We start from the raw sequence: 9935 nt of genomic DNA, 5'->3' as shown, positions 1-9935 counted from the left end.
AAAAAAATACTGTAATTGTATTCCATTACTCCTCCTTCAATACATTTAAAACATCTCTACTAGGGCTGGACAATATGGTCAAAATTCATATCACGATATATTTCTTAAGTTTGGTCGATACAATATAATTCCGATATCGATATGAACATTGTTAAAAAAAGCCTCATAAAAACTGCCAAGAACACCCACAACAGATGTCTTTACCTACAAACTTATGAAAAATTAATTTGCCAAGTCTATGAAACCTCTTCCTATAAAACGATTTAATTTTTTAGAAAAAAACCCCAGCACAAATAAATTAATGTTCACCTTTTATTTGTATTTAGCCTTCATACAAACAAGAAATATGAAATCACTGTCAAATAAACATCTCAGTCTCACTTTATTAATTATTAATATCTTTAACTTCAAACTATATGCTAACATACACTACCAGTCAAAAGTTTTTAAACAGTAAGATTTTTTATATTTTTTTAAGAATTCTCTTCTGCTCACCAAGCCTGCATTTATTTGATCCAAAATACAGCAAAATCAGTAACATTTTGAAATATTTTGACTATTTAAAATTAGGGCTGAACGATTAATTGCATTTGCGATAATATCGCGATATGAAAAAACGTGATTTTTCAATCGCAGAGGCTGCGATTACACTCGGTCACGTGACAGGCGAGAGTGAAGAGGTGTGTTCCACTTGAAGATCGATCAGTGTATAACATCTAAGTACGGAGAGAAAGCATAAGGAGACGTCCGTGCTCTCTTATAGCTCTCGCAGTACTTTGATGACACACACCCATCGGTCTAAGCAGCGCTGCTTCAAGTCGAGCGCGGGCCATCAGCAGAAAAAGAAAATAAATAAAACAGTAAACAGCCAAAGGACGTAACTTAGAATGGGAGATGGATCGGTTTGTGAAAGCGAAGAGAAAAGCCAAAGATGAAGTCGCACAGACCCAGGCAGGTGCTGGTCATTTAAAAGCTAAATGCAGAAAATATGATGAGGCATATCTTGCTCTCGGCTTCACTGTGTCTATACCGGACGCCGTGCCGCAACAGCTCTACACTGGACGCGACAAAGCGACCGGTGCAAATCATTTTAACTTTGTGTCAGTACGTCATAAATAGAACAAGGTATCAGTTTAATGTCGGGTTTTGTCGTGTCGCGTGTAGAAATCTTTTGTAACATTATAAATGTCTTTATCATCACTTTTGATCAATTTAAAGCATCCTTGCTAAATAATAGTATTAATTTCTATAACCTATTTCTATAATAGACTGGAGTAATGATGCTGAAAATTCACCTTTGATCACAGAAATAAACTACACTTTAAAATATTTCCAAATAGAAAGCAGTTATTTTAAACAGTAAAACATATTTCAAAATTTTACTGTTTTTGCTGTATTTTGGCTCAAATAAATGCAGGCTTGGTGAGCAGAAGAGAATTCTTACAACAAAAAAAAAAGTTCTTAAAAAATTAAAAAATAAATCTTACTGTTAAAAAAGCCTTTGACTGGTAGTGTAGACTGATTATTCTTTTAGATTGAAACAAATGTGCTTTAGCCAGGATAAAGAGTATGAAAAGTGCTCTGAGTTGCTGCAGAAAACAAAACAATTTAGCAACAACAAAAACATGTTGCTGGAGACGGGCTTATTATTGAAAATGCAAACTCATTCTCTGCCAGCAGGAGGCGCTGTGAGAGCAGTAGAACTAGCGGTTTCTACAGTAACGGCTGTAATCAAAGCAGCTCTGCTCATAAACAGTACATTAGCAGATAAAAATGCCGGTGCAAATCATTTTAACTTTGTGTCAGTACGTCATAAATAGAACAAGGTATCAGTTTAATGTCGGGTTTTGTCGTGTCGCGTGTAGAAATCTTTTGTAACATTATAAATGTCTTTATCATCACTTTTGATCAATTTAAAGCATCCTTGCTAAATAATAGTATTAATTTCTATAACCTATTTCTATAATAGACTGGAGTAATGATGCTGAAAATTCACCTTTGATCACAGAAATAAACTACACTTTAAAATATTTCCAAATAGAAAGCAGTTATTTTAAACAGTAAAACATATTTCAAAATTTTACTGTTTTTGCTGTATTTTGGCTCAAATAAATGCAGGCTTGGTGAGCAGAAGAGAATTCTTACAACAAAAAAAAAAGTTCTTAAAAAATTAAAAAATAAATCTTACTGTTAAAAAAGCCTTTGACTGGTAGTGTAGACTGATTATTCTTTTAGATTGAAACAAATGTGCTTTAGCCAGGATAAAGAGTATGAAAAGTGCTCTGAGTTGCTGCAGAAAACAAAACAATTTAGCAACAACAAAAACATGTTGCTGGAGACGGGCTTATTATTGAAAATGCAAACTCATTCTCTGCCAGCAGGAGGCGCTGTGAGAGCAGTAGAACTAGCGGTTTCTACAGTAACGGCTGTAATCAAAGCAGCTCTGCTCATAAACAGTACATTAGCAGATAAAAATGCCGGTGCAAATCATTTTAACTTTGTGTCAGTACGTCATAAATAGAACAAGGTATCAGTTTAATGTCGGGTTTTGTCGTGTCGCGTGTAGAAATCTTTTGTAACATTATAAATGTCTTTATCATCACTTTTGATCAATTTAAAGCATCCTTGCTAAAAAATATATAAAACACCCGCGAGGCGTTTTGATTTTGAAACGTGCAGTGCTCATGTTTATTCAACGAAGTCAAACGTCACAAATAAATCAATGTATGGGAAACACTGGTAATGTATATCGAAATATCGGAAATGTGTTTAAAAATCATATCACCGTTATTGAAAAAAAAATTATATCGCGATACATATTGATTTTGAATTATTGTCCAGCCCTAATGTCTACATTAATAATATAAATTCGACACAAATACCCACATTTCTGACACAATACCATGGTGCAGTTAGTGCTACTACAGTAAATCTATGGTAAATGATGGCAATTTGTAGATTAAAAAGTCTTCTAACTGTATCACTGCGCAGTGTTTCTCCTGTTTGTCAGCGCTGTTTCATCTGGCTGTAAACAGTTATTTGTGTTCTTCACTGAATGCAAGCACTTCACACTGGATCTCACTGCACCGTTTGATTGAGACTCATCAGCGAGTAACGCATCTGCTCTAGTGAAGCTCACGCCGCTGTTTAAACTTTGATCCGAGCGGATAAACGATCCGAGTGACAAACTTCAAATGAGTTGCACTCTTTCGTTCCGCCTTCCGCCTTTTGCTCGAAAATTTATCGACCTCTTGTTATCGTTTATCGAGGAAATTTATATCGCGCGATAATTATCGTTTTATCGATTTTTTCGCCCAGCCCTAATCTGCATTCATGTAGTTGTGTGGGAGTTCAGGTACCTGCTCATCATGGAGTTCAGCCAGATGGCAGAGAGCGACAGCAAAGGCCTCAGTGTTGTTCTGCTGCTCACTAAAGTTCACCGGATCCAGAATGTTCATGTTCAACAGGAGCTGAGCCTGCTGCCGTGCCATAGTGCTACAGAGAACACAAATAATTTCAGCGTAAACTACGTCAAACCTGAAAAAATTAACAGTGGCGCTAGTATCAGTGCAGAATGGATGACCTTACAGTCTGTTTAAAGACTGATGGTATCCAGAATCTGTGTTTTCTGACCTTTTGCCATACATCCTCCATATAGAGGTGGTTTGTGCCAGACTGATTTCTATCAGCTCAGAGAGGCTTTGCTTCCAGTGCATGATGTCGGTTCCTCGCAGGGCGTCCAGCAGCTTGTTGGCCGGCATGCCCTGTTTTGCTCCCTGCTTGACCAGAGACTGAATGCCTAGAGATGCCAAATACTGCCAAACACAACAGGGAGGTGTTAATTATTTACTTCACGGTATAATGACCTTGCAAGAGATTAATATGCACTGGTTTAATGTGCCAGATACCATTTCTTATTGTCTTCTTTTTCACATTCATATATGAAAAGTGCTCTGAGTTGCTGCAGAAAACAAAACAATTTAGCAACAACAAAAACATGTTGCTGGAGACGGGCTTATTATTGAAAATGCAAACTCATTCTCTGCCAGCAGGAGGCGCTGTGAGAGCAGTAGAACTAGCGGTTTCTACAGTAACGGCTGTAATCAAAGCAGCTCTGCTCATAAACAGTACATTAGCAGATAAAAATGCCATCTAAACTATTCTGAAGACAGTCGGTTCCCTTCAGAGATACATTCATATAAAACACCCGCGAGGCGTTTTGATTTTGAAACGTGCAGTGCTCATGTTTATTCAACGAAGTCAAACGTCACAAATAAATCAATGTATGGGAAACACTGGTAATGTATATCGAAATATCGGAAATGTGTTTAAAAATCATATCACCGTTATTGAAAAAAAAATTATATCGCGATACATATTGATTTTGAATTATTGTCCAGCCCTAATGTCTACATTAATAATATAAATTCGACACAAATACCCACATTTCTGACACAATACCATGGTGCAGTTAGTGCTACTACAGTAAATCTATGGTAAATGATGGCAATTTGTAGATTAAAAAGTCTTCTAACTGTATCACTGCGCAGTGTTTCTCCTGTTTGTCAGCGCTGTTTCATCTGGCTGTAAACAGTTATTTGTGTTCTTCACTGAATGCAAGCACTTCACACTGGATCTCACTGCACCGTTTGATTGAGACTCATCAGCGAGTAACGCATCTGCTCTAGTGAAGCTCACGCCGCTGTTTAAACTTTGATCCGAGCGGATAAACGATCCGAGTGACAAACTTCAAATGAGTTGCACTCTTTCGTTCCGCCTTCCGCCTTTTGCTCGAAAATTTATCGACCTCTTGTTATCGTTTATCGAGGAAATTTATATCGCGCGATAATTATCGTTTTATCGATTTTTTCGCCCAGCCCTAATCTGCATTCATGTAGTTGTGTGGGAGTTCAGGTACCTGCTCAGCATGGAGTTCAGCCAGATGGCAGAGAGCGACAGCAAAGGCCTCAGTGTTGTTCTGCTGCTCACTAAAGTTCACCGGATCCAGAATGTTCATGTTCAACAGGAGCTGAGCCTGCTGCCGTGCCATAGTGCTACAGAGAACACAAATAATTTCAGCGTAAACTACGTCAAACCTGAAAAAATTAACAGTGGCGCTAGTATCAGTGCAGAATGGATGACCTTACAGTCTGTTTAAAGACTGATGGTATCCAGAATCTGTGTTTTCTGACCTTTTGCCATACATCCTCCATATAGAGGTGGTCTGTGCCAGGCTGATTTCTATCAGCTCAGAGAGGCTTTGCTTCCAGTGCATGATGTCGGTTCCTCGCAGGGCGTCCAGCAGCTTGTTGGGCGGCATGCCCTGTTTTGCTCCCTGCTGGACCAGAGACTGACTGCCTAGAGATGCCAAATACTGCAAAACACAACAGGGAGTGTTAATTATTTACTTCATGTAGGGCTGCACAAATAATCAAATTTCTAATTGTGATTACAATTATGGATGCCACAATTACGTTACCCAATTAATCGTTCAAAGTCCACTTATGTTATTCTGCGTGCTTAAGGTGCGTGTTTTTCTTTCTACATGTTATCTTAAGGGCTTTTCACATTATTTAAATTTTAGTTTTAGTATAACATTATAATACCATTCATATTTTTACTTTTTTATAATTTAAAGAAGAAACCAATCTGATGTATAGTTGACATTTGAGGCTTAATACTATAGAAAAGCACTAAAAGTTTTTTCAGCTTGTTTATTTTCATATAAAAATACGGCATGCAGTTGCATCAAACAATGGTATAAACATCATTCAATGTAAACTGTGATAATCGCAATTAATAATCGCAATTACAATTTCAAGGGAATAATCGACAATTATGATTTTTGTCATAATCGTGCAGCCCTAACTTCATGGTATAATGACCTTGCGAGAGATTAATATGCACTGGTTTAATGTGCCAGGTACCATTTATTATTGTCTCCTTGTTTCACATTCACATTTGATTTGGGAAAGAAGACATCACAACGAGTTTAAAAGGGGTTTACATTTTAAATAGTTACTTACAGGGAGACAAAAGTGAGCTGCAATTTTCACAGAGTCTTCAGTTAATACCACACTTTCAGATCCTTTCATCTGTTCCAGTGTGTAGAGCCAACTCTAAAACCCAGAAAAAAAGAGAACAATTCTGAATAAAGGGTATATATATATACATATATATATATATATATATATAGGACATACATAATAGGGATGCATAGTAACAAAAGTTTTCAGTATCAGTTATTTTTAACTGTTCATGCTGCTCATATCCCCTCTTCTTATATTTAGATTTCCAGTACCTTTGCTGTCATCTAATGCTCAATTAAAGTGTAATTTAATTTAATTTAATAACTTAAAACCGCTGCTAAATATATAATTTTATATTAAATATTTCATTTAAATACACAATTTTACATACTTTACATTATACTGCTGTGATTCACTTGTCACATTTTAAACAACTGATTTTAGTGTTTAGTGTTTTACTTTAAATTTATTTAGACAACTGTACATAAATTGAATACTGATCATTTACTGGTTACTGGCCATGAAAATAATTATCAGCTTATCAGTATCAGCCCGAATTTTAATACTGATGCATCCTTACTGCGTATATTAATGATGAAAAAGAACAGAGAAACTGCTCCTACCAGACAGTGTTGAAGACACACGTGGTCATTTGCTTCCTGTGCAATGCGGATTGATTCCTGCAGAGCCAAATCAGCCTGTTGACTGCACAAACACAAGCACAGAAAGCAGTTACACTGATATAATGACAGAAATGTTCAGTTTAGAAACTAAGATTCTGTCTGCTCCCTTTATTCCAGCAAAAACTAATGCACTAATACGCACTAGTGTCCGAAGCGACAGTGCAAGGTTGCCAGATTCAAGATAGCGTAGCGCAAACTGCGGCCATAGCCTTCATCTCCGTTGCTCTTCCCCTCTCCACCAGAAAGAATGAGGCGGTCAAAGTAGTGCAGGAGGCTGTGAGTGGAGATGTAGATATCCTGCAGTCGCATGCTGTTCAGATAGCTGAGGTAATGCTGTGGAAAAACAGAGAGAGGCTCAGTTAACAGATTAATCATCTGTTTCTTGTAAGGAAGGATTGCAGCTTACAGCTTCAGCAAAGTCAGGATTGAATTTGAGAATGTTGTTAAGCTCGTCCTGTAGCTTAGCTGGTGACATGGCCTTGTTTTCATCGTTCTTAAGGAGGTATGCCTGAGAAAAAAAAAACATGGTGACAATTAAATGGTGTAAATTGTGTTAATGAAAGTCAAGTCTCTTATACGTTATAACAAACCAGGGTCCGAAATATTGGGAGTTTGGGGCAAAAATGCCACCAAAATGAACAAAAATGGCCCCCAAATTCAAGATACTGGGGCAAAAAATGCACCTGCACAATAAACTAGATTGATTATGACAACACAGTCACATTTAATAAGGTAATTATAAAAATTGCCCTTACGAAGGTAAAAAAAAAAAAAAACCCCCGGGAAATATTTAAAAGGGGGCAAAATTTCCCCTTAAGGGAAAAGTAATAAACTAGATTGATTATGACAACACAGTCACATTTAATAAGGTAATTATAAAAATTGCCCTTACGAAGGAAAAAAAAAAAAAAAGCCCCTGGAAATCATTAACAGGGTGCAAATATTACCCTTAACGGAAAAGATAATTCCTGACTCTGTAACAAACCTGTCGTGCAAGGAAGTATTCTGCTTGTTTCTGAGATAAAGGACCCCAGGTCTCATCAGATCTGATGAAAACAGGGAAAAAAAACATTTATGTCCATTCCTATTTAATTAATACAACCCTGATTGCACTAATAACACAAGTAACACGTTATTCCTCTGACCTCAGTTCGGACTGGTGAAGAGATGCTGTGTCCAGCTCGTCTTTGTCTATGCGGTCAGCGCTGGGATCTTCATTGCTCGTCAGCTCCATGTCTTCAGCGGACAGTTCGGGCTGATTGCCACGACGGCAGTACTGCTGCAGGGACTTGTACAGCTTATACACCTGACTGAAGGACAGGTTATTGTAGGCCAGCAGCATCTGACGCATGAACAGACCTAGAAACACAGAGAGAAAGTTATCAAGAATTCAGTTCCGTGGTCTTAAAAAAAAAGTTCTTCTTAACTACTATATTCATATTGTAACATTTATTATAATTAAAGATATTTTGCCTTTCCAAAATACTCCTTAAAATTGTTCTTCTTTTAACCTCACACATTTTACATTATGAGATTTTTTTTCTACTTAAAAATGGGTTAATGGACAAATATATTAAGGTTTAAAATGTAAAATCTCATGAAACAATGCTAAAGAAAATACTGCATAATTTAGAACAACTAGTAAAACTTCCTAGACTTTTTTCTTAAGATTTTCATCTGGCCACAGAACTCTAAAATTGGGCAATATTTGATAGGAATGGTGGTTATGGCCCTGAAAGAAACACTTATTCGTACCAACAACACTAGTTTTGAAGGCCTCTGAGTCACTGAAAGCACCGGGCAGTATAGTAAAAAAGTGCTCCATATCCTGCAATTCTCCATCAGCCATTAAAAACAACCTGAAAAACAGAAGGCATTGGTTTATTTATAAAATATTCATAACATAAAATCTGACCAAAGCTGAACAGTTGTTTATTAACAGAGACACGTACCTGAGTTGCACAGCACTGACCATGCGAAGACAGCACTCCTCTACTATCTTCAGAAACTGCTCTAGAGTCAAATCTCAGACACAAATCAAACATGTGCTCATATATTGTCATCTAGAAAAACACACCACATGTGTGTGTGTGTACCCCTGTAAAAATGAAGCGTGCTTAATTGCATTGAATGTGAACTCGGAACTTTTGGGTGTTATTTAATATTACAAGTAAATACATTGTAAATGTACTACAGTACAACTTCATCGTTACAAATGTATAACACAAATATATTTAAATAATTCAATAGAAAAGTAGTTAACATAAATGCTTGTAAATACATGCAGCAATGCACTTTAAACATGCACACTGGCCATGGCCTCTTTGGACTTATATTCCTCAAGATACAGCAAAAGCAAGTATATCGGTGCAGTAAATTATATAATTTCATAACGACAATAACTCTGCTGTTATAGCATAAGATAAAATAATCTAGCCTACATTATATTGATAATATGGTAAAACATAAATGGCGTTTCAGGTACAATAATGGCAATTTGAAACCTGTCTTGCATGTGGAAATCTATAATAATAGCCACTATGTTTGATGCGCTAGGTTAGTAATCACAGTGAACATATTCATAAGGAGCATTTGCTAACAACCTGACGGAGACGTTTCTTCAAAATACCCTCCAGTTCCGGTTACGTTTCAGGGCGCGGCGCAGAGCACAGACGAATCGATTGTGTTTTAGTGCGGTTCAGCTCTACGAATCAGTTCGCTGTTATCGCGGATCGTTGCGAAAAATGCAGTTCACGGTTAAATGAAACTCGAGACCGATTTAGTCCGATGTGTATCATATCAGAATGATAGAAAAATCCGACTCAAAAGAACAATTCATTCACGAATCGGGACTGTTACGCAGGGTTGCCAGGTTGTCACAACAAAATCCACCCAATTGCTACTCAAAACTACCCCGACACCTGGTAAAAATCGCCTTCCGGAGGGAAAACACAAGTTTTTTCTTTTCTTTGTTCAATTTATTTGTACAGGGACAACGCACAACAACAGTGTTGTGCCAGAGTTAGCTATAAAGCTAATTTGCATCTGCAGTCCCTGGGCAGGATGTTGTTACAAAATTACAATATTAAGTCACAAACAATATCACATCATGTTTTGGCGGAGTTCCCCTGGTAAAATATGCATTCCAGAGGATAATATCACGTTATTGGGATCGCTTCAACCCGCGGCAACAGTGTTAAGAAGCCCAATTAGAAATCCGGGA

The 9935-nt window shown here is 37.2% G+C and overlaps 1 protein-coding gene and 1 pseudogene across 1 annotated transcript; both read right to left on the bottom strand.

The window, feature by feature from the left end:
• LOC107550978 (probable glutathione peroxidase 8) overlaps positions 1–3430 on the bottom strand; it is a 13424-nt pseudogene extending 9994 nt beyond the window's left edge.
• A 1059-nt stretch (positions 3431–4489) lies between these two features.
• LOC107550976 (anaphase-promoting complex subunit 5-like) lies at positions 4490–8918 on the bottom strand. The gene is made up of 10 exons (XM_016232445.1): positions 8665–8918; positions 8468–8571; positions 7858–8071; positions 7698–7758; positions 7119–7220; positions 6855–7045; positions 6653–6734; positions 6027–6119; positions 5193–5374; positions 4490–5054 (listed from the first exon to the last, which is right to left on the bottom strand). Exons 1-10 carry the CDS (start codon positions 8685–8687, stop codon positions 4880–4882), a joined length of 1227 nt encoding a protein of 408 aa, XP_016087931.1. The 5' UTR covers positions 8688–8918; the 3' UTR covers positions 4490–4879.
• Between the last annotated feature and the right edge of the window lie 1017 nt (positions 8919–9935).

This window comes from Sinocyclocheilus grahami, unplaced genomic scaffold, assembly GCF_001515645.1.
Source record: "Sinocyclocheilus grahami isolate Dianchi unplaced genomic scaffold, SAMN03320097.WGS_v1.1 scaffold410.1, whole genome shotgun sequence".
Lineage (NCBI taxonomy): Eukaryota > Metazoa > Chordata > Actinopteri > Cypriniformes > Cyprinidae > Sinocyclocheilus > Sinocyclocheilus grahami.
This window is presented reverse-complemented; position numbering and strand designations above follow the sequence as displayed.